General features: G+C 39.6%; 1 protein-coding gene and 1 pseudogene across 5 annotated transcripts in view; one reads left to right on the forward strand and one right to left on the reverse strand.

The window, feature by feature from the left end:
- Nucleotides 1-24,737, reverse strand: part of Foxn2 (forkhead box N2) — a 49,319-nt gene that overhangs the window by 18,481 nt on the left and 6,101 nt on the right. For 3 of the 5 annotated variants that reach the window (XM_031355609.1, XM_031355608.1, XM_031355605.1), the window contains exon 2: nt 10,829-11,379. In XM_031355609.1, the coding sequence (XP_031211469.1) occupies nt 10,829-11,365 (537 nt within the window). In that variant the 5' untranslated portion in view covers nt 11,366-11,379. Of the gene's footprint in view, nt 1-10,828; nt 11,380-14,094; nt 14,233-24,737 lie in introns of all 5 variants that reach the window. The other 2 variants (XM_031355607.1, XM_031355606.1) reach the window with 1 other exon arrangement.
- On the forward strand, nt 14,371-14,467 carry LOC116081367 (annotated as a pseudogene).

The raw sequence follows: 24,737 nt of genomic DNA on the forward strand, positions 1-24,737 counted from the left end.
TATATTGAGAAAAATGTATTTTCACTATTGCTGTAGATGAGCATCTACATAAGACTGTTAAATCGATTATTGTTTTATATCAAAAATTTTTATAATACATATTTTTATTGTTATAATATTTTATAAATTTTAAGGAATATGACAAAAAATATATTATAGGTATTGAGGGGGGTCTATGGGAGGAGCGGTGGTACAAAAGGGGAACAAGAATGTGATTCAATTCTATTTAATTAAAATGTTTTTAAATGTTAACAAATTCAGATAAATTGAAATGTAACTTTTCTGATAATGCAATAAAAGTTAAAAAAAAGAAAAGAAAACTATATATTTGCTTATATATTTTAGAGTTTGAAAAATATTTTTTTAACTAATTCTCCCTTAAAATTTACTTAGATGATAAAACCCAAATTACTATATTGTTCTAACATAAAATTTGTCTATAAGAAAAGAAGTGCCTGGGTATTTACTGGAAAACAGAAAATATGCATTCTCCCCCTTTACTATCATGAACTTTAAACCTCTAAGAATGGCTTCAAAGTTTCTGTAAAAAGAACTACATTAAAGGGGTGAATTGCAAAGATCCATCTTAACAAAAGTTTTAAATAATAAATTCAGAGAAGATACAATATTACTATTTCTGAAATATTATTATGTTCTTGCCTTCTACATTTTAAGAGTTGTCTGTACTAAACTAGGCAAAATTTAATTCCATGTTTATGGGCTAAAATCCTAGTCATAATGTTCACTTACATTTAATAAAAATTCAGAAAAACGTAAGCTTTGGATGTTGGCTGGGATGTAACTCAGTGGTAGATACTTGTCAACCATAAGCAATGACTGTAGGTCGGGGGTAGACTTGACACTTTAGATCTGATATTTGTGAAGTAGTATGGGCCAGACCTTGCCTTCAGTGGGGAGGAATACGTCTGTAGATAACACCAATTATTTTCTGGAATCTAGAGGTGGTGGCAGGAACCTCAGAATTTAAGGTCACCCTTAGCTACCTATCAAGTTCCACTGGAGACCATCTAGGCTACATTAAGGCCTGCCTTAAAAAACTATTTTTCCCCCAAAACTTTCTCCTCTGTCTCTGAATGTAATAATGCTCCTAAATCCCAAACAGTGTTCTATTTCCATTAAGATTAAGCCTTTCCCTCTGGGATTGAAACATTCCATCCAGCAAAGAAACTAAAGACAGAACATAAACAACTCAAAATGGCTCCAGGAAGTCCATGAAACATACAGATTCACTATATGCCCACCCCTCCCACAGTAAACAATAAAGACTTACAAGAGTCACTCTCCTCAGGAAAGGCAAGCTGCAAAGTTTCTGAAAGAAGCAGAGACCAACTGAGCCACCTGGAGAGGACTTGCTCCAGTCTTTTGAGCTGCATGCACACTATGTAGCATACTCCAGATTCCCAGCTTTTGTGAGCTGTCCCATTGTGGGGTAGGTTTTGCTGATGAAGTGTCTTTGAGTCACTTCTGCTCCTGTAACCCCTAATACATCCTTATTAAGCAATTCAAATACAAAGCATTGGTTCACCGAGTTGTACTTTGGTAATTGTACCTAAAGCTTCTCACCTAACCTTACTTGAGATAGCTTGCCAATTTTTGCTCCAGTGTTAAAATTTCTGAATCCTACTTCTCATGAACAGACTTTTCTCTTTCTCAAACTCTACCTAAACCTGAGACAGTATCCTACCCATCTATTCTCTAGCTCTTACCTCCCCATTCCCTTCTCTGAACATTTCAATTGCTCAGATTAGGTATAGCAGCACAGGACTGAAACCCTAGCATTTAAGGAGACAGAGGCAGGCAGATCAACATCAAAAGTTCAAGTCTGTGACTAGAGAGATGGCTCAAGGGTTAAGAGCACTAGGTGCTCTTACAGAGGACCTGGGTTCACTTCCCAGCATCTACATGATGGCTTACAACCACCTTTCCTCCAATTCCAGGTGATTTGATGCCTTCTGGCCTTTTTCTGACTCCTGCATGTACATAGTGCATACTCATGCATTTACTGACATACATATAAAAGAAAATGGAATAGGTTGGACATAGTGGTGCATGCCTTTAACCCCACCAGTTGGGAGGCAAAAGGAGGCAGAATTCTGTGAGTTCCAGCCAACCTGGTCTACATACTGAGTTCTAGGTTAGCCAGGCTACATACTGAAACACTCTTAAATTTAGATAAATAAATAAAATAAATAAATAAATAAATAAATAAGAATCTTTAATGAGTTCAAGGCCACCGGGGTGGTTTGAATGAGAACAGCCTCCACAGGCACCTATCTTTGAATACAGTCCTTAGTGGTGGAACTGCTTGGAAGGATTAGGAGGCGTAGCCTTGTTAGAGGAAGTGTGTCACTGGGTGTGGGTTCTGAGGTTTCAAAAGCCCACGCCATTCTCCATTAGCACTGTCTCTCCTCTCTCTCAGCCTCATGCTTATGTCTCAAGATACAAGCTCTCAACACCATACTTGACTATTTGATGTTACACTCCTCACCTTGATGGTTATGGACTCACCCTCTGAAAATGTAAGCCCCCAATAAACTCGTTCTCCTACAAGTTATCTTGGTCATGGTATCTTTTTCTATCCACAACTTTTGGAAGAGTTTATTCAGGGCTTACAGTAAGAGGGTTAGAGTCTATGATGGAAGAGTTGAGGTACCAGGCAAAAGGCAACAGGGGCAGCAGCAGAGAATTCACACACATCTCAATCCACAAACAGGAAACAAAGAGAGAACTCACTTGAAACTGAAAGTCTTTCTTTTCTTTTCTTTTTTAAATTTTAAATTTTATTTTATTGGATATTTTATTTATTTACATTTCAAATGTTATCCCATTTCCTGGTTTCCCCACCCCCCCCAGAATCCCCTTTCCCATCCTCCCTCTTCCTACTTCTATAAGGGTGCTCACCTACCCACCCACCTACTCCTGCCTCCCGCTCCCTGCCCTGGCATTCCCCTACACTGGAGCATCGAGCCTCCCCAGAACCAAGGACCTCTCCTCCTACTGATGTCCGACAAGGCCATTCTCTGCTACATATGTGGCTAGAGCCATGGATCCCTCCATGTGTGCCCTTTGGTTGGTGGTTTAGTTCCTGGGAGCTCTGGGGATCTGGTTAGTTGATATTGTTCTTCTATGGGTTGCAAACCCCTTCAGCTCCTTTAGTCCTTTCTCTAACTCCTCCACTGGAAACCCCTGCTCAGTCCAGTGGTTGGCTGTGAGCATTCGCCTCTGTATTTGTCAGGCTATAGGAGAGCCTCTCAGGAGACAGCTTTATCGGGCTCCTGTCAGCAAGCATTTCTTGGGCATCCACAATAGTGTCTGGGTTTGGTGTCTGCATATGGGATGGATCCCCAGGTGGGTCAGTTTCTGGATGGCCTTTGCTTCAGTCTCTGAACAACACTTTGTCTCCATAATTCCTCCCGTGAGTATTTTGTTCCCCTTTCTATGAAGAACATTAGCATCTGCACTTTTCCTTCTTCCGGAGCTTTATGTGCACTGTGAAGTGTATCTTGGGTATTCTGAGCTTTTAGGCTAAGATCCACTTATCAGTGAGTGCATACCATGGACTGGGTTACCCCACTCAGGATATTTTCTAATTCCATTCATTTACCTAAGAATTTCATGAAGTCATTGTTTTTAATAACTGTAAATGTGGGCTGGTAAGATGGCTCAGCAGGTAAGTAAGAGTACCGTCTGCTCTTCTGAAGGGCATGAGTTAAAATCCCAGCAACTACATGGTGGCTCACAACCACCCATAATGAAATCTGATGCCCTCTTCTGGTGTGTCTCAAGACAGCTACAGTGTACTCATTTATAATAATAAATCCTTTAAATGTACCACATTTTCTGTATCTATTCTTCTGTTGAAGGACATCTGGTTTCTTTCCAGCTTCTGGCTATTATAAATAAGGATGCTATGAACATAGTGGAGCATGTGTCCTTGGAGCATCTTTTGAGTCTATGCCTAGAAGTGGTATAGATGGTTCCTCAAATAGTACTATGTCCAATTTTCTGAGGAACTGCCAGGCTGATTTCTAGAGTGGTTGTACCAGCTTGCAATCCCACCAGCAATGGAGGGGCGTTCCTCTTTCTCCACATCTTTGCCAGCATCTGCTGTCACCTGAGCAGCAGGTATGAGGTGGAATCTCAGGGTTGTTTTGATTTGCATTTCCCTGATGACTAAGGATGTTGAACATTTCTTTTTGTGCTTCTCAGCCATTTGGTATTCCTCAGTTGAGAATTCTTTCTTGACCTCTGTAACCCATTTTTAAATAGGGTTATTTGGTTCTCTGGAGTCTAACTTCTTGAGTTCTTTGTATATATTGGATATTAGCCCTCTATCGGATATAGGGTTGGTAAAGATCTTTTCCCAATCTGTTTGGTTGCCATTTTGTCCTATTGACAGTATCCTTTGCCTTACAGAAGTTTTGTCATTTTATGAGGTCCCATTTGTCAATTGTTGATCTTAGAGAATAAACCATTGGTGTTCTGCTTAGGAAAATTTCCCCTGTGCCCATGTTTCAAGGCTCTTCCCCACTTTCTTTTCTAGTAGATTCAGTGTATCTGGTTTTATGTGGAGGTCCTTGATCTACTTAGACTTGAGTTTTGTACAAGGAGATAAGAATGGACCAATTTGCATTCTTCTACATGCTGATCTCTAGTTGAGCCAGCACCATCTGTTGAAAATGCTGTCTTTTTTTTCCACTGGATGGTTTTAGCTCCTTTGTCAAAGATCAAGTGACCATAGGTGTGTGGGTTCATTTCTGGGTCTTCAATTCTATTCCAATGATCTACCTGCCTGTCTTTGTACCAATACTACACAGTTTTTATCACTATTGCTCTGTAATACAGCTTGAGGTCAAGGATGGTAATTCTCCCAGTTCTTTAATTGTTGAGAATAGTTTTCACTATCCTAGGTTTTGGGTTATTCCAAATGAATTTTGCAAATTGCTCTTTCTAACTCTATGAAGAATTGAGCTGGAATTTTGATGGGGATTGCATTGAATCTGTAGATTGCTTTCAGCAAAATGGCCATTTTTACTATATTAACCCTGCCAATCAATGAGCATGGGAGATCTTTGTAGGAGTCTTTCTGAACCTGAAACCCCACCCCCATGACATACATTCTCGAGCAAGGGCATACCTCCTAATCCTCTTCAAACAACCACTGAGGACCAAATATGCAAATGATGAGAGATTTACAGGAGATCTTATTCAAATCACACCAACCATGCCTAGTCCTATGCTGCCTCAAACCTCTCCTGAACGGTGGGAGATACCAGGATGGGGGCTCCATAGTGTATACCCATGAAATCCTTTCTTCCATCTCCTACTGTCTAATGCTAGACTGTGTGAACTTCCCATTCCTGACCTCTGAAAATAAAGCTTTCTTTTCTGTCCTGTAACATGACCTTCTCAGTGTTTCCTCTCTCTCCCTTCTTAGCCTTCCTCCCTGTCTTCTCAGGGATCCCTCCTGGTGGGGCCATTAAACCCCCATCTACCAGCCTATACTGTAGCTGCTTGTAGCATGTAATTCCTACAACCTTGCTTTAAGCTCTGGGCGGAGTGCATGCACTACCAGCCCCTGCCCAGAGAATATTAGATCCATGGATAAAAGACACAGACACAGATACACACATGCAGCTCAATTTCATCCTGCCACCTTGGCTCAAATGTTGGGTGCTTCTAATTTCCTGGGGCTAGCCTGTCCTTCCCAAAATTCTTAGCTCAGCACATCTTAATCTGCCCTTAGCTTAATGTCCTGATTACCTTAGCCTTGCTCAACAACCTAAAACTGCCCTCAGCTAGTTTCCTTCTTAATCTCCCACTTGGGGAAGTGGCCTATGGCGGCTCTCCCAAGATCTCACATGGGTGGTCACATTTGCATGATGAAATTTTCCTTCCTCTTCCTGCATCTCTTAGCCTACTTGTGGAGACCTGGAAGCCCCGTCTCTTTCCTTTGTTCAGCAATTGGCCCCTGGCATCTTGTTTGATAGATCAAGAGCCAATTTGGGAACAGGACCTTAGCATCAGAACCACCCCTACAGCTGCTGTATTACAAATGCTAATTATGTTCCCCCAAAAACCTGTATGTATGAGAGTGTCTGCACTTAGCTTCTGGGAGCCTGCCCCCAGTTGGTTCTGATTGGTAATAAAGATGCCAATGGCCAATAGCTGCGGAGGGAGACAGTGGCAGGATTTGAGGATTCCCAGGCTGGGGGTCAGAAGAGAGAGGGATGAAGAAAAGATCTGCCATGCCAGGAAAGTGTGGAGAGGGAGAGATGTGATGCCTGAGAAGAGTGCAGGACAGAGAGATATGGCAGCCATGTGCAGGACCTGGGAGAGTTTGGCCCAACTGGGCAGCCCTCTGAGTCCAGAGCAGCCAAGACTGAACATATAATTGGTAAATAACAACTCAGGATTAACTGTTTGGAGGTTAGGCAGTGGCCCAGCTATTGCTGTTTAAGGAATATCAAATTATAAACGCAGTGTGTGTGTGTTTCATTCAGAAACATAAACCTTGGGCCGTGGGGCAAACCCGCTGTTGGGATTTATTAATTAGAAAACACCACAACACCGCACCTTCTAAACACAGAGCTTTAGCTGTCTGACTCTCTGGATCAGCATCCAGAGCTCCTAGGAGCTCCACGATAAACATGTGACTCCCAGGGTTTCCAGCTGAGAATGTCTTCTTGGAATATATAGCATGGCTGGTGCTTGTGTTCTACCAAGGCATTCAGGCATTTTCTGAGCTGCACTTATCCCTCCTTTGGGCCCCTTGGCCCTTCCTTCTGTCTTTCCTAGGCAGCTTCCCTCAGAGCTCTTGCCTTTCAGAAGCTGCCTTGAGTATCTATTTATAGCCTCTGTTATCTCCAAAGCATTGGCTGATAGTATGATAATAATAATACTTGGGAGGCCAGGGCAGAAGGATCATGAGTTCCTGCCTAAGCTAAATAGAGAAGCCCTATCATAAGAAGAAAAAAACAAATAAAACTTTAATGTTAAAATAAAAGTTTTATAAAAGAGAAGTTGGCTTTTGGCATTTTAAGACGGCAATCACTTTTTCCACATTGACTTGGCGGTTCTCATAGGCAATACGCAATAGCCTAGAAGAGAATCTAAAGGAGAAAGTGACCAGCTCTCCCACAGGAATATTATTGGGCTATCCACTCTCGGATCCCAACCTGCTCCCTCTACTTGAAGGAGTAACTTCTTGCTGCCACTTTGTGAGTGATTTGATGAGCTTGGCGTTCCCTTTTCATTTTATTTGTTCTTAAAATCATAGGCTAATTAAAGGAACACTGCCTTTCCACATGGTGGGCAAGCTATTCACCTCTGAGCTCTGCCTGAAGCTCAGACATAGGCAACTTGCCCACCATATGGAAAGCCCCAGATCTTGGCCACGTTATCTTTATCACACCAATTTAAAAGTAACCAAGACCCTTAGCTACACATTGAGTTTGATCTCAGCTGGGCTACATGTATGAAATCCTAGCTCTACAATGAAAGGGAGAGAGGGAGAGAAGGGAGAAGGGAGGGAGGGAGAGAAAGAGAAGAAGCAAACTCATTAAATAAAAATCAAGCCAGGCAGTGGTGGTGCACGTCTTTAATCCCAGTGCTTGGGAGGCAGAGGCAGGTGGATTTCTGAGTTCCAGGCCAGCCTCGTCTATAGAGTGAGTACCAGGACAGCCAGGGCTAAACAGAGAAACCCTGTCTCAAAAAAACAAAAAAATAAAAAAATAAAAAATAAAAAATAAAAACCAAACAAGTAAAAAATGAATATAAAAGAACTTTCGATGTAGTAGTATCTTTAAAAAAAACTTTAGAAACTCAGATGCCTAAGTATTATTAGATAATATGAAATAAATTATGCATTAAAATTGGGAATACTGAACACTGAACAGGTTGCAAAATAATACCCTCTCCCCCTGCCACACACTGCAGTCTATTCTCCCCTCTCTAAAGGGAACGCGAGCCTGAGAATTTTTGCTTACCTTCCTGAACATTCACCAGGTTGGTGGAATCATGGGCCCTATGACCAATTACTATGTAAAGCAAGGATAAGTAGGTAGATATCCATAAGTGGTTACTGCACTAAGATTTTTTACTTTAAGAGATACTTTCCCCAGTAGGATACAAAAACTTTTACACAGCTATAATATGTATTATAGAAACAACAAAGGGCTACAGGAGCCGGGAGGGAGGGAGGGAGAGAGGGAAGGGGGTAGGGAAGGGAGGGAGGGAAAGAGGGAAGGAGGGAAGGATGGATGGATTACTAAAAAGATAACAATAAAAATAAGTTTTAAAAGTAAAAGTTATAAAGTTAATGGTTATCAGGTGGTGATGACATACACCTTTAGTCCCATCACTTGGAGTCAGAGGCAGGCAAATCTCTGTAAGTCCAGTCTAGTCTACAGAGTGAGTGCCAGGGCTACACAGAGAAACCCTGTCTCAAAACCATGTCCCCCACCCCCAATTAATGGTAAAGAAAGAGAATCCAATCAAGTATGAACATGGTTTTCTGTATCAGGCCAGTGATTCTCAACAATTCTAATGCCAAGAGACCCTTTAATATATTCCTCTAGCTGTGGTGACCCCCAAATATAAAATTATGTCATTGCTACTTCATAACTATAATTTTGCTACTGTTATAAATCATAATGTAAATATCTAATATGCAAGATATATGGTATGCCATGCCTGTGAAAGGGTCATTCACCCCTAAAGGCATCAAGATGCTGTTTGAGAACTGCATTATGCTTACCAAGAAAAAAAATTTCAAAAGCTATTCTTAGCATACATAGACATGTATGTACACACACACACACATACACACGTACGTCAATTGATGAGTGCTTGAGCATTTATAGGTACTTTATTTCCTAGAGTTTAACCTTGGTTTTTGCAGGCGAGGATCAAATAGTTTTACCTATCTGGGTCTTATTTTCCTGGTTGTGGAATATATAGTTCATTAGGATAATGTATCAATTGTTTTCAAATTTTCTATCCAAGTAACCTGTCGTCATGAAGAACAAACATCAAGCTTAGAATCTGGGATCTCAGAAGAAGAAAGAACAAAGTCTCAATTTATCTCTAGATTAAACAATTAGGTCTGGTCTTTAGAGGTACTTGAGAGTCATTAGCATCCAGATACTTTGTAAAGCCATAGGAATGGACAGTACCCAAGAAAACATAAAACTAAAAAGTCAAAAGTGAAAATAAGCTCCTAAACAAATATTTAGAAAGTTATTACTAAAGAGAGCTGGGTGGTGGTGGCACACACCTTTAATTTCAGCACTTGGTAGGTAAAGGTTTGTAGACTTGTTAAAGACCAGTCTGATCTAACCTCCAGGACAGCCAGGGCTATACAGAAAAACCCTGTCTTTAAAAGCAAAAACAAAACAAAAAAGTTCAAGTATAGAAAAAGCATCCAGGAATGTATGAATTCGGCTTCATGTATTATGCAAATCAAGTAATTTCTAAAGCTATTCTGACCTTATAACACAATGTCAAAACAAGTCAAACAGATTTAGACATGAGACAAGTATTACTTATCAACACTTCAAACCCTACATCTTTATTAAAACTGTATCTACGTGTGGTACTATGTGCAATTCTCTTTTTACAGAGAATCCAGACATGTTTAGGATGACAATGCACATATGAAAGAAAGGAAAACCTTATCACACCCTTGTTCTGACCTCAACACAGAAGCCCTAGTAACTTAGGACATTCAACTTTCACATTCATTGTACCTTTTCACTCTACCTGCCTACATTTCTCACTTGTATAGAATAAAATACTGCCTTTATATACCTCCTACATCTAATATAAATGAGCTACACTTTCATGATGTTATACTGGATAAACAGGATAGGTATATACTGACATAGTTGGAGAAATTAGGGGTATCAACTCACTGGGACTAGAAAGACATATCAGTGGTTAAAAGAATGTACTACCTCTTCCAGAGAACCCAAGTTCAGTTGCTAGCACCCATATTAGGCACTTCACAAGTGCCTTTATCTCTAGCTTCAAGGAGTCCAACATACTGTTGTGACTTCTGAAGACACTGTAATCAAGCTCAGAAACACATACAGCTAAAAATAAATAAAATCTGTTGGGCAGTGGTGGCACACACCTTTAATCACAGCACTTGGGAGGCAGAGGCAGATGGATCTCTGTGAGTTTGAGGCCAGTCTGGCTGGTCTATAGAGAGAAGAGTTCCAGGGCTATACAGACAGGCAGGTAAGACAGGAAGAAAGGAAGGAAGGATGGAAGGGAGGAAGGAAGGAAGGAAGGAAGGAAGGAAGGAAGGAAGGAAGGAAGGAAGGAAGGAAGGAAGGAAGACAAGAAAACATACAGATTTTTTAAAAAAGAGACAAACGTCTTTGGAAGGAAGGAAGGAAGGAAGGAAGGAAGGAAGGAAGGAAGGAAAGAAGGAAGAAAGTAAGGAAGAAAGAAAAAAAAAAACTTAGGCAACTTAGGTGGTCTGGGGATAGCACAAGTGGCAGAGTGCTTTCCTAACATAGCACGCTCAAGGCCCTAAGTTTCAATTTCAGGTAAGGGCAGTGGTGGGTAACAAGGTAGAAAAGGAACGTCTAAGAATAATCTAGGTGCCAAAGGCAGACTGAATGTAATTTTAGTAAGTTTCTTTCAACACTAAGAAATTTTAAAACACCATAAATTAAAGCAAATGAAGACTATAATTAACTTCAAGCTAACTTGACATGGCTTTATTTCTCTCAGTCTTGAATTTTACAGGACTATATTAATTCCCTTACCACACAGAACAATGTTTATGAACACTCACCTTGCCATGACTTCTTTCCACTTTCTGAAAACATTTATTCAGGGATAGATTATGCCGAACAGAATTCTTCCAGCCAGTAGGTGCAGTGGCAAAGTATGGGAAACGATCCAGAATCCAGCTGTAAATTTCTTTGACAGGCAAACATTTATTTGGCGAGTGTTCAATGGCCATATAAATGAGAAGACTAAAGGAGTACGGGGGCTTTGAAGTTGCTGATTTTTTTTCTGGGTTCTGGTAGCACAATGGTCCAAAGGCTGGCATATCATCTCCCTCTATGTCATACAACGGACTAACCACTGGAAGGCCTTCACTTCCAAGCCTGAGGTTTGTTAGAAGATTACTGCTCTCATGAAGCCAGTTCAAGTTTGTTAGTTCGTCATCTGCTGAGTCACTGCCCACTAGCGTGGCCTTTGGCCTAGCAGCATCCCCAGCTTCAGGCAAACTTCCCATTTTGTAAATCTGACTCAGTCCCGCAACCTTCTCAGCTCCTGGGGTCTCTGCTCTCTTATCCGGAGTCATTCCAATTACTGGACCCATTTACTCATATATTTCTGCAATAAAAAAACAAATTACCAATTAATGTAAATCTAAAACTCTAGAAGAGCAAATATACATTTACTTATACATATTCAATCAAGAAAATTTATGATTATACCATACAATAACTAACTAAATAAATACACATATGCATACATATTTGGGGTTTTGTTTTAATTTTTTGAAGCAGGGTCTCTTTGAGAGCAGAGATCAAACTCAGAGAGCCTCCTGCCTCTGCCTCCTGAGTGCTGGGAATAAATGTGTGCACCCCCATGCCCAGCTCCCATACAATATTTAAATACAATGTAGTTTTGATAGTTATAATCCAGACAAAGTACTAGTTACTTTATATTATTTGAAAGAATAAACAGAAAATAAAATGTAACTTTACAGCATCATATGCATGGCTGGTAATAATAAAATTAAATATAGCATAAATAGCAAAGTTTCTAATCCACAATAACCAGTAGTAGCTATTATTAAACATAAAGGGACTAGTGAGATGGCTTAGTGGATACAGCATAACAACTTGAGCCCAACTCCCAGAACCCATCAGGTAGAAGAAGAGAACAAAATCCTATAAGTTGTCTTCTGACCTCCACAGGGGCACACTGTTATGTAGGGATTTCCACACATAAACAAGTGTAATAAACAGACTGTATCAATTTATCTATAGTATCTATACTATAGTATACTACAGTATCAATTTATCTATAGTATCTAAGTATCTATGTTTTACTGTAAGTCATACATATTGTTCAATCTTTAAAATACTCAAATTTAAAAGTGTTTAAACAATAATTCCAAATAAATCATCAAGTCTTAAATATTTATCATTAAAAAAACAAAGAAAGAAATCCATTTCTAGGACTGTAGCGATGGCTCAGCACAAGAGCATTTGTTGCTCTTGTGGAGGACCTGGTTTAAATTCTTAGCATTTGCATGACAGCTCAACTATCCATAATTCCAATTCTAAAGGATCCAATGCTCTCTTCTAACTTCTAACATGAGTACAAAGCACATGGTGCCTTCATTACATGTAAGCAAAGCATTTGTACACATAAAGTTTTTAAAGAAGTAAACTAGTTTTGTTTTTGTATGTCATACTAAAAAACATTTCTCACATTAATTTTAATTGACAGAATAATTATATGAAGTTACACATGTGTTCATTGTTAAATGATTAAAATAGACTAATTAGCAGAGGATGGCGGTGCTTTCCTACAACCTCATCAATTAGAAGGTAGTGCAGGATGATAACTACAGGTTCAAGGCCAGCTTGGTCTACAGACCAAGTGTATCATTATCAAGACTATGTAATGAAACCATGATGCAACATACAACCACACACATGCACACACATACTTGCACATACATAACAAAAAGCCCACATAAATGAAGTAAATCATTTCACATAGTTATTATTCTATGTGGTAAGAACATATTTAATATTTATTGTCTTGCCAATTTTGTATTCCCTAAATTCATTATTGGCTAAGTTAAATTTGGAATAAATTTGCTGGTTTTTTAAAATCCAATATTTTACTTAACTCTGAATTTCCAATCAACTCAGCCTCAACATATCCCAATTACTATAGGATGTTTGAACTGCCATAACAAATAACCCCTCACAGAGCACAAAAGGCCAGAGGGAAGAAAATACTAGTGCTACTTAATTCATTTCAGTATACATAAAGATGTCTTACTTTTAAAGCCAGCAAAAAGCCTATAACCTATGACTGACTCATGCTTACTTAGATAGAATGGGAGAAATACCTGTAGAGCTTCATTTTGCTTAGACCACAGTCAACAGGCCACACAGGAACTATGAAATCTGTCTATTTGGATCCTGGGAGCTATTATTAATTTCTCAAATAATGATAACATCAGCCAATATTGTGAGGGCCAGACACCTTGCAATCTGTGTCAGTTATCATATCAATTAAAATTGAGACAATTATGAACCTTATTCTATAAATGAGGAGAAGGACTCAGGTTAAACATCCACACCCATGCAGGCAAACTCAGAACCAAAGGTCTAGTAGCAATATACCATGGTAATAGTATATAAACATCACCTATGAGCATCTGTCTTTTCTGCTGACTCAGAGTCAAGGAACTTCCACACAACTGATAATGCCAAAAATGCATAGATATCCTAAAAAAGGTCTCATAACAAGAGTGCTAAAATACTAAGTAAACTCTGTTTACTCTAGGGCAGAATGTATAGAAACGAGACAGGGTCTCAAACCCTATGTAGACAAGTATGAGCTTGCACTTCATGTCCTGCAGCTTCAACCTTCTGAGCGCTGGAGCCACAGGCCTGTGCTGTAGTGACACCTGGCTTGTGAGGTGCTGGGGAAGGAGCCTCCCACATATTAGCACTCCTCATTCTGAAAGCTATAATCATGGACAAGATGAAATCAACTTACAAACAAATTCTGAAAGACATAAGTGTATCAGCTTATACATTTCTACTTAATATTTAAACTTCAAGTCTAAGCTTTGATTAATCTTTAAGCCTTATAAATTACAACCTTTGAGCCACAGGATCATATGAACAGTCACTGTAAAGACACCCTGAAAAAGTGACTCTCTTGAGAAGCCTATCATGTTTTGAGATTGTTTATCGCCTCCTCCCCAGCCTGTATCTCTCTTTCTTAATATTTAATGAACTTGTTATCAAGCTGAGAGGATACAAGCTGTGCCTTCTCATGTCTGATACCAACCTCACTTCCTTTCACTCTGGCTCTTCCTAAAGGCCTTTCCTGTGTGCAGCAGTCAATGGTAAGGCTGTACCCGAGTGGACATCCTCAAGTAGGAAGGGCCTGCCCAAGCTCGCTCTCCGCAGTGCTGGGTTGTCTCTGCTATGATGACACAAGTGCATCAATGTAACAGGTACTCAAAAATCAAAATCCTTGACTAAATATTATCAGAAACTAACTTATATGGGGGCAAACATAGTTTTCTTCTAAAATACAAATTTATAAAAATTCCCTTATTAGGTTCTTTTTTGGTTCATAAACATGATGACTGGTGTTCACACTATTATATGTGTATCCCTCGATCCTGTTATAATTCTGGCATATTACCACACTGACATAAATTTTAAAAGACCATTATTTAGAAATGGAATATAAATGGCAGCAAATGTGCTTCAGTGTTACAGGAAAACTAAAGATGACATCAAAGACTGGCATTTCCTTAGCAAGATTGGCAGTATTTTCAAGGAGAAACAAGGTATTGTTTTACACTATCATTTTAGAGTACTAAAATCACTCTCTATCCAGTCAGTGTCTGCCACAGCAGATTTAAGTATCAATATCAAAAATATGAGAAAATAGTCACTAGCAATCAAGGAAATAAAAAACAAAACAAAATCTGATGTTAATTATTATGTAGCACAGTACATGGTATATAGCAAGTATAGATATTAGTAATTTAAAAAAAATCACATTTCTGTCCAAAAACATATCAATAAGATTGTGTACATCTATAACCCCATCTACAACCTTCCCTCTTCCACCTCCACTCTTAAAAATATCCAAAGATTCATTAAAGTTGGAAAACTACTAACTTTCATGTCCTGCAATAGAAAAACTGCAATTACCAACTCAATCTACTATTTGGTAGCCACTAAAATTGACCTTCTAAAACAATAACTGAAATAAACAAAAGAACTTGTAAAAAAGTAGTGGGAAGTATACTTCAAAGCTGTTTATATTACTAACTTAGTAATGGTCTTTGTTATTAGTCTTTCCAAGTTTTCTTTAATATAATATATTTTTATATTTTAAGCTCAAAGTTCTTGAGAAAAATGTGCTAGATAATTTTATTTGTAGTAGTTACACAACTAACACACACACACACACACACACACACACACACACCACACAACTCATAGACTTACCTGAAAACCCTAAGTCTACACACAGAAACCACTTCTTAGGTAATTAGGAGAGCCTGTTCTATCACAAAGCTTTTTCTATAACATGATTTAGTCCATCAATTAATAGAGATTATTTTTTGTTTTGAAATTACAAAAAGAGATTCTGTGATTAAGTATGCTTTTCCCCCATAACCAAGGACACACGCATGGGCATGGCAGCCATGACCATGCACTTCTCAGAGTGCTACAATAACTGTTTCTCCATCTTCCCCATAGTGCAACATTCACTTCCTCATTCTGTTTGTTTCATGTACTGTATTTATAACTGGACTCTGCCAATGTATCACTTAATAGAATCCTTCCAATCTCAGGGATTTAAGCAATTTAGAATAATTTAAATCTCAAAACTTTTAATATTTTATTAATGTCAAAAAATTCCTGGGCTGGTGAGATGGCTCAGCAGATAAGAGCACTGACTGCTTTACTGAAGGTTCTGAGTTCAAATCCCAGCAACCACATGGTGGCTCACAACCATCTATAATGAGGTCTGACGCCCTCTTCTAGTGCATCTGAAAACAGCTACAGTGTATTTATTTACATATAACAATAAATAAATAAATCTTAAAAAAAAAATTCCTTATTGCCAGCTGTACACTACAACATTCTCAAACATAAAAGAAATCTTTAAAAGGAACACCATAGTGGCTTACAACCACCTGTATGTAGCTCCAGTTACAGGTACACATTCAAGTGTAAGCGTGTATGTGTGCGCGCACACACACACACATATGGGATGGGGAGGGAACACATACACATAAAATAAAATCTTGAAAGATAACCTAAGAAATTTAGAAAAAAGGGTTGTTTTTACTTATAACATTCTCAGTAACAAAAGATAAAGTGACAAATAGAATATATGGTATAATGAAAACAGCTATTTTTACATGTACAGAATTATATTCATTCATATTCAACTCCGTAGAATCTACTGTCCTCTTTCAGAATTTTTATCAAGTTAACCAAAAAATCCATATATTATCAAGATACTTCTAGCTGGGTTTGATGGTAACCACCTTTAATCCCAGCACTCAGAAGGCAGACGCTAAAAGATCTGTGAGTTCAAGCTCTCCTGGCCATTCTGCCACCATCTCTTCCCCTCTCTTCTCCAGTACCCTGCGTAAGTACTGTCATGCTCCCAGTCATGATGCCATGATGATAAAGGACCTCTGCAACTGTAAAGTAATCCTCCAAGTAAGTGATTTCTCTCCTAAGAGTTGCCTTGGTTATTAGTGTCTCTTCATAGCAATAGAACAACAATTACTGAGACAGGGACCATAAGACACTCCAGCTTTTACTAGGGTTTTAACATATTTTTTTAAGGTTCTCTACTATTAATAGTGCCCATTCCATAACACCCAATTCTGAGACTAGAAGACAGATTTAAAGTCCCAAATGTAGGGCTGAAGAGATACGTCAATGATTACAAGCACTTACTGCTCTTGTACAAGACTGAATTTGGATCCCAGCACCTACATGGCACCTCACCACCACCTATCAGCTCCAGCTCCAGAAGATCCAATGTCCTCTTCTGATCTTCTCAGGTCCTGAATACATAAACTCAGGTGTACATATATACACATAGAATAAATAACACAGACTTCTAAATCCCATATTACTGCAAAATGCTATCTACCTGATCACAATGCTACATGCTGTCATGTATCTAGGACAACTGAGGTATTACAGTCTTTTCGGGATAGAATTCTCCTTATGCTGGACTTAGACAACAGTTTGGTAATTGGCTGTTTTGTTAAAAGTATTATCTTTTAGTGCTGCTTAAAATAGACAGTATACCTTAAATTTATTAAAAAGAAAACATAGGGGGCTGGAGAGATGGCTCAGTTGTTAAGAGCGCTGACGGCTCTTCCGGAGGTCCTGAGTTCAATTCTCTAAGTTCAATTCTCAAGTACCCATATGGTGGCTCACAACCGTCTGTAATGGGATCCAATGCCCTCTTCTGATATGTCTGAAGACAGCAAAAGTGTACTCACATACATAAAATAAATAGAATCTTTTTTTAAAAAAAAGAAAACATGGATTTCGTCCTTTATTTTGTGTATGCCTATTGTTTCTTTAGAGTGATTTACAGTGTTATGTTGAATTGTAATATAGATTCCATAATATGCTCAAATATTGTTGACAGAGCCATTTAATAATGTAATTTTATTCCATTTAATACATGTGGAAATATGTACTGAAAGAAATGTAAACCACTTAGAATAGCTGTGTTACTCATGTTTCTTAGAGAAGCTCTCAAATGTTTGAGTTCCTTGCATAGGCTACCTAGTTTAGCTGTTATGAACTATGAACTATTTGTAAATGTCTTGATCTGATATAAATATCTCTGAGACAGGAGGAAATATGTTAAAGGAGAGCAGCCCAAAAATACTGGAAATGCTTATACAATCACTTAGTTCTGAAAATGTGTATGACTGGCAGAACGAGTGACAGAGTTCTCACAGAGAAACTGTTTCTGAAATAATTCTGGTAATAATAATAAGAGAAATAATACTGGTGAAGGTGGGAAAAAACATCTTTCAACAACCCTAAAAGCAGAAAGCCACTTGTCTCTAAATCCACTTTTCTCTCTCCATAACTAACCCAGATACACTTTGTAACCTTGAGTTTATATTCTCCATCTATGGAAATAATTAGCACATATGGTATTTCTATACATAGTTTCAGCCTATCTCCAAAAACACCTGACAATTGTTGGTTTCCTGGGGAAGTTAAACTGATGCAATATTTGATAAGGTAAAAGATGAGACACCTGTAACAAGTAAACAGTAAGCCAACCAGTTATTTTCTGTATAGAAACAAACACTGAAGGACTGGGGAGGGGGACATCAGAGAAAGTGGGAGAGCAAGCACTCCAGCACTCTCTAAATAAATAAAATCCAACAAGTTCCCCAAACTCCAACTCACCAATACTGAGCTATTTAAATCCAACTAATTCTCTTTAAGTTTAGAATGCACCTACTCCACACCATGAGGTGGCTAGTAAATACTAATAAGAATTAGGGCATTCAAGGGACCTAAAAATAATCCTAGGGTCACCTCGATTCCTAAGCATTTTTACTAGATCCTTAAATGTTAGATCAACTAAGAAACAGAAAAAGAAAATTGGGGACATTTTGTAATATAAATTACTGTTAAAAAAAAAAACATGAAGTGGTAATAATTTTAGGGGAAAAAATAGGATTCACCAAGATTTTTGGACAAAATGATGTGATCATCCCAAAAGTTAAAATGATCCTAGAGAGAGGATTATCCAAAAATAGCAGCTACAGTGCATCAAATATTTGATTGTTCATAATCAGCAGATAAAGACAGCAACTAAGGCTGGGAGTGTAGCTTAGGCGCACATCCACCATGTGCAAGGACCTTGTTTCAATCCCCAGTAACAAACAACAAAAAGACAACTATAGAGCAGATCCTCAAACACTAACTCTTAGGATACAGCAAAAGCTAAGAAACAAAGGTCTGAAATAATGGCCGCAGCCTTGTTTTCTATACATGTCTAATACAGAGAGGGCAAAAGAGAAACAACCAAGTTATTGATGGGGTCGTGAACAGAAACAGACCAACAAGCAGGTATTCCCTGGAAAGTCCCAGAGGAACAATGTGTCAACAGAAGCTAAACAAGCTCCACAGTAGGTGAGTGGTGAATATCCAGAGTATTGCCTATAGAGCCGGGTTGTTCTAGACTCCACCACAATCCACTCATCTCCCTGTCCTTTTGTATGACCACCTGTACTTGTGACCTCTCTACCAAAACAAAATAGAATTTAAAAACAAAAATCTTGTTGTGGAAGCTGTAGTGTGTCAGTGTGTCACACAGTATACCTTCTGTTCACACTTTTACTTGCAAATGTTCACTGAAATGAGTCACTGGTCTGGTTCGAGGCCTCTGGCTTCTGCTATAACTATCAGTACTGGATCCTCATGGGACAACTCTGGGATATCCCTTTGTTACTACCCTGGGTCATGGAGATCCTGCAGCTTTGGATCAGCAGGAATGAGGTAGATTTTGCAGTGGTACAACTAAGAGCTCTGGATCTGAGCCTGGGTGGTGGTGAGTTGGTCAATCCACCAGCTCTCCTGCACCCACACCACCAGGCCGAACTCTCCACCACTGGCCTGGGTAGTTCACCCAAAGCTACAACTGATAAGGGACAGCTCACCCACACCTTTGTTATCAGGACCAGCCCTACTGTGATGCCAAGGCAAGGTTCAGAGCCAGTGTTCCTGAGTGCTGCAACCAGTGAGGGGCAGGGCAAGCAAAGCAGCAGTCTAGACCAGAGACATCTGCATGGTGGTAACACTAAGAACATCAACACAGATCCCACTGCCACAGGACCCAGACATGGTCATCATGGCCTCGGGAGGCAGTACAGGCCACTCAGATCAACCTCCCCCACCCCACCCCTGTGTGTGTGTGTGTGTGTGTGTGTGTATATATATATATATATATATATATATATATATATATATATATGGGGGGGGAATCTCTTCCCCACCTCCCATCCCTTAACAAAACAAAGACACCGGCATGGTCTCCAGATGCAGCTATACCATGAATATCTCTTGGTCTTTGGTGGTAACTCAGGCCACAGACATTGACTGACAGACTGCAGCTACTGCAGGACCACAAACCTAGACATGGCCCTTGCCAGCAGCCCAGGCCAGGACCTCACCATGGCCTCCTCCTATCTGCCTGTTCCTTCACCACCTCTGAGTCTTCAGTTCCACCTTTTTCTACAGTATAATGTTTGAACCCCTAGGCTTCCCTTTCTCTTGCATCTCTCCACCAGATGCTCCATCTTTCTTTCCTGTCTCTCCAATCACACATCAGGGTGCTTGACTGTCTACAGGCCTCACCCAGGCTAGCAAGACAGGAACAGGAGCTTGGATTTCTTTCTTCAGGTCACCCAACCCAGCCAGCCGGACAGCTGGACTCTTAAAACTGACCCTTGAAGCTCTCTTTCAGAATTGGCAATGAAAATACTGCTGAGCAGAAGGTCAAGGAAAGAACAAGTAATGGCAGGAATAAGCCATACATGGTGGCACATACCTATATAATCCCAGCACTAAGCCTGAGGCAGAAAAATTGTGAGTTCAAGGCTAATCTAAGCTACAAAGTCAGATTTCTGGGATTTTTTTTAAAAAATCAGATTTTTATTAAAAATAAAATAAAATAAAATAAAGCTGGGAGCTGGGTTGTAAGCATGTGAGAGGCAGAGGAAGTCAGACCTCTGTACATTTGAGTCCAGCCTGGGTCAAATCTACATGGGGATTTAAGGCCCATTTTGTACCTAAAAATCTTGGAATCCCAGCCTGGTCTACAGAGTAAGTTCTAGGATAGCCAGGGCTATACAGAGAAACCCTGACTCGAAAAAAAACAAAAAATCTTAGAAACCAATTTACATAATCTTTAATAATACATAAACAGAACAGAACTCTATAAAATAGAAGTATAATAGTTTAAAACTATTAAAGGTACTTCCTGGAAATTTAGAGAGGCTTCATGTTAAAAAAATGGCTAAAATATTGATAACTATAAAAGCTACAATTAAAAGTGAGGAAACTTACATCTTTTTAGATAATAAAACATACTTGAAAAAGATACTCAGGTCACTGGCTGGATACAGTACCCATAAGTCCCAGCACTAGGAGGGCAGTGGCAGAATGCTGGCTGAAAGTTCTGGGCTCTAGCAAGACTGTCTCAAAACCCTGTCTCAAAAAACCCAAATAGGGCTGGAAAGGCAGCTCGGCGGTTAAGAGCACTGGCTGCTCTTGCAGAGGGTCAATTCTCAGTACTCGTAGGTCGTCCACAACCATCTGTAACTCCAGTCCCAGGGATCCTTGGGCAATACACACAAAATAAATGAGCTATTTCAAAATGAACTTTAAAAAAACAACTCATACAAGCCATAAAAGAAAAACAGCAGAAGCAGAAAGGAGTCAGAGACATTAGAGAAGCTAGAAAATGAAGGACAGTGGCTGCAGCACTCAGGACAGCAACCCTGCACTGCACCTGGGCAACAGTGAAGCTTGCCCTGAAGGCAAAGCCACAGAACCAGTCCAGGAGTGTGAGAGCTGGAGAGCCAGCCCAGCCCCTTGCAGGCTGCATGCAGCACTTGGAAAAGTGGGCCGACTATAGACGACTATAGTCGACTATAGACGGCAACATTATATGGCCTAGCTGGAGCAGTGTTGGAGAATTTGCCCTGGTAGAAAATAAGGGAGAGCCGGTCCACTGACCACCCAGGTTACTGAGCTCTGTTTGTGACTCCATAGAGAAAATCACACCAAAAAAATTCTGGTGGTGTTCTGGTGGCTTCTTGCTGTTTCAGGGAACTCAGACCGCTGACACACACTCATGTGGTGTTTTGCTAAGACAGACCTACATGCTGAGGCAAGACTCATGGAGGACACATTATGTTTGGAGGGAATATAAGGAGGATTCAATGGACAGTGAAGGAGGCTGGCACAGCTAGCTTTGCTTGTTGCAAGTCTTTGCTGATCTTCACTTTGCTGAGAGAAGCACTGGCAAAGAACTTCTCCAGACATCCCTGTTGGTCCTGGTTGCTCCTGCTGACTCACTCCAATTCAGAGGAGGCCTGGCTGTTTCTACTGGGTTGTGCCACTGTTGCTGATTCCTGTTTGCTATCCTGACACTACTGAACTGGGCTGCTGGTATATCCATGAAGTGTTAGCAAGTGGATGGAGGTGCAGCTGCTGATTTCTGTGAACTTAACTGTTCAATTCCTGACAACGCAGATTGGATTTGCTCCAAAGAACAATTTCTAAACAGGTCCACTTCCCCCATACCCTAATAATCTTTCTTTTCCACTAATTCTGGTGGATGGTAGGCTAGAAGGGAGGTTAAAGCATTTAAGAACCCATATTAAAAGCAAGATTTGAAGCTGGGAAGTGGTGGTGCACACCTTTAATCCCAGCACTTGGGAGGCAGAGGCAGGTGGATTTCTGAGTTCAAGGCCAGCCTGGTCTACAAAGTGAGTTCCGGGATAGCCAGGGCTATACAGAGAAACCCTGTCTCAAAATAAAAAACAAAAACCAAAAAACAAAACAAAAAAGAAAAAAACAAACAAACAAACAAAAAAAAAAGCAAGATTTGAAAAGCCAAAGCCTACAGGACATTACATGAGTGCTAGACTTACAATAATTCATTAAGTTATACATTTGTTTTATATGGTTTTCTATAGCTATATTTCATTTTATAGTACAAATAACAAAACATTTGGGGGGGGGCGTTGAGACAGAGTTTCTCTGTATAGCCCTGGATGTCTTGGAACTCATTCTGTAGACCAGGCTGGCCTGGAACTCAGAAATCCACCTGCCTCTGCCTCCCAAGTGCTGGGATTAAAGGCGTGCGCCACCACCACCCGGCAACAAAACATTTTTGAATAACCTTTAAAACAATTTAATAAAATGAGAAGGCAAACCTGAGACAGAGGCAGAGGCAGAGGCAGGCGGATTTCTGAGTTCCAGGCCAGCCTGGTCTACAGAGGGAGTTCCAGGACAGCTGGGGCTACACAGAGAAACCCTGTCTAGAAAAACCGAAAAAACAAACAAACAAAAAATTACTAAAGACTTAGAGGTAAAAGGATACCTGTGTAACACTTCATGTGCTGTTATACATACACATGTGTATATGTTACAAGATACATACATACACACACATACACACAGAGAATATCTTATGTATTGTATGGATGTAACACCCATCAATTAAAAAGCCTATAGCCTATGGTTTAGGCAGAAAATAAAAGGTAAGACATCTGGAAGGAGAAAGTATTCCGGGATAGAATGTGAGATGCAAGAAGATCTGCCCAGAAAGATGTGAGGAGATGGATGCATGCTACCTGAGCACAGGTAAACACCCATAGTAAAACAATTGGATACCTTAAGTTTTGATCTAGTCAGAGTAGAGCCTAGCTATATGGCTAAGACATGTAAATATATTTTGGATCTGAGTCTTATTTCTATGAGCTGGGAGGCAGAACTAGGCCTAACTTCTACGCGCACACAGACACAGACAGACACACAACCACACCCACACACACACAAGTTATGCCTATCTGTAATAACAGCACTTGAAGAACAGAACTTTAAGGTCATCTTTCCCTGCATAGCTAGTTCATGGCCAGGCTGGACCACATGGCACCCTGCCTCAAAAATCCAGAGTTGGAGAAGGGGAAGTGTGGGTGAACAGACAGACATTAGAATATAAGCCACTGTAGGCAGAATGCAGTCTTCAGTCTTTATGCGCTAGCAAACCCCACAGCATTCAGTGAGCAGGCATTTAAAAATAATTAGAGCAGAGTGTCACGCTAGGTAACTGCACAGTAGGATTGGAGTCAAGCAATCCCACCAGCCACCAGCTCACCTACACATCTGACAGATGTCCCAGGCAACAGCACCTATTGTTTAACTCACAGTAACAAAAAAAGTAGTGGTATTCCTGCCAGTGTAGGCATCTGAATAACAGTTTCTCTATCAAGCATTCTTTACTGCTCCTGCTTGAAACACATCAATATATAAGCATTTCATGCTGACAACCCATTTTCTTAAAAAAAAAAAATCAGATTATAATACAAAGAACATGGATTTTCACTATGACAGATTTTTATTCAAAATTCAGCCAAAGCTAAATTTACATAATATCTCATTTGTTTCCTATATATGCAAAAATACTATATTCCCTACAGGGCTGTTGCTGAGAATTATATACTCATGTGTCTAGTAGCATAATACCATGCCAGGACACAACAGACAATAAGAGTTAGCAATTACTGATGTGATTATTAATAAATGTTCAGTCAGTACAAAAGAAAAGAGTACTTCAGACTGGAGAGATGGCTCAGTGGTTAAGAGCTCATATTATTCTTCCAGAGTATGAATTCAATCCCTACATCCATGTCAAGTGGGATCCATACTCGGATGGGAGTGGGGAGAGGGCAGGAGGCCAGGGTATCATTCCATTCAACTTTTAAGGAGGAAGATGCTGGACAAAGCCACAGTACAGCAAAATATTAATTTAAAAGAAAAATTTCCCCACTTTTCTTTGTATTTCTTTTTTTAATATAAACCACAAGGGCATGTTTTTATCAGTTTCCTATTTCCTAAATCCTTTACCTCTAAGGTTATGTAAAAAATTCAAAGTAACTATATTAGCAACCCATGGTAATACACACCTTTAATCCTAGTACTTAGGTGACAGAGGTACATGGATATCTGTGAGTTCCAGGCCATCCAGGACTACATATAAAACCCTGTCTCAAAAACAAAACAACAAAAATTGCTATTAGCACCATATCACTGCAGAATCTAATATTAAATTCTGCTCCATGAATCACAAGTTAAGAGTATCTCTACAAATTAGAAAAATTTTTCAAA

Source organism: Mastomys coucha, unplaced genomic scaffold (assembly GCF_008632895.1).
Source record: "Mastomys coucha isolate ucsf_1 unplaced genomic scaffold, UCSF_Mcou_1 pScaffold6, whole genome shotgun sequence".
NCBI classification, from domain to species: domain Eukaryota; kingdom Metazoa; phylum Chordata; class Mammalia; order Rodentia; family Muridae; genus Mastomys; species Mastomys coucha.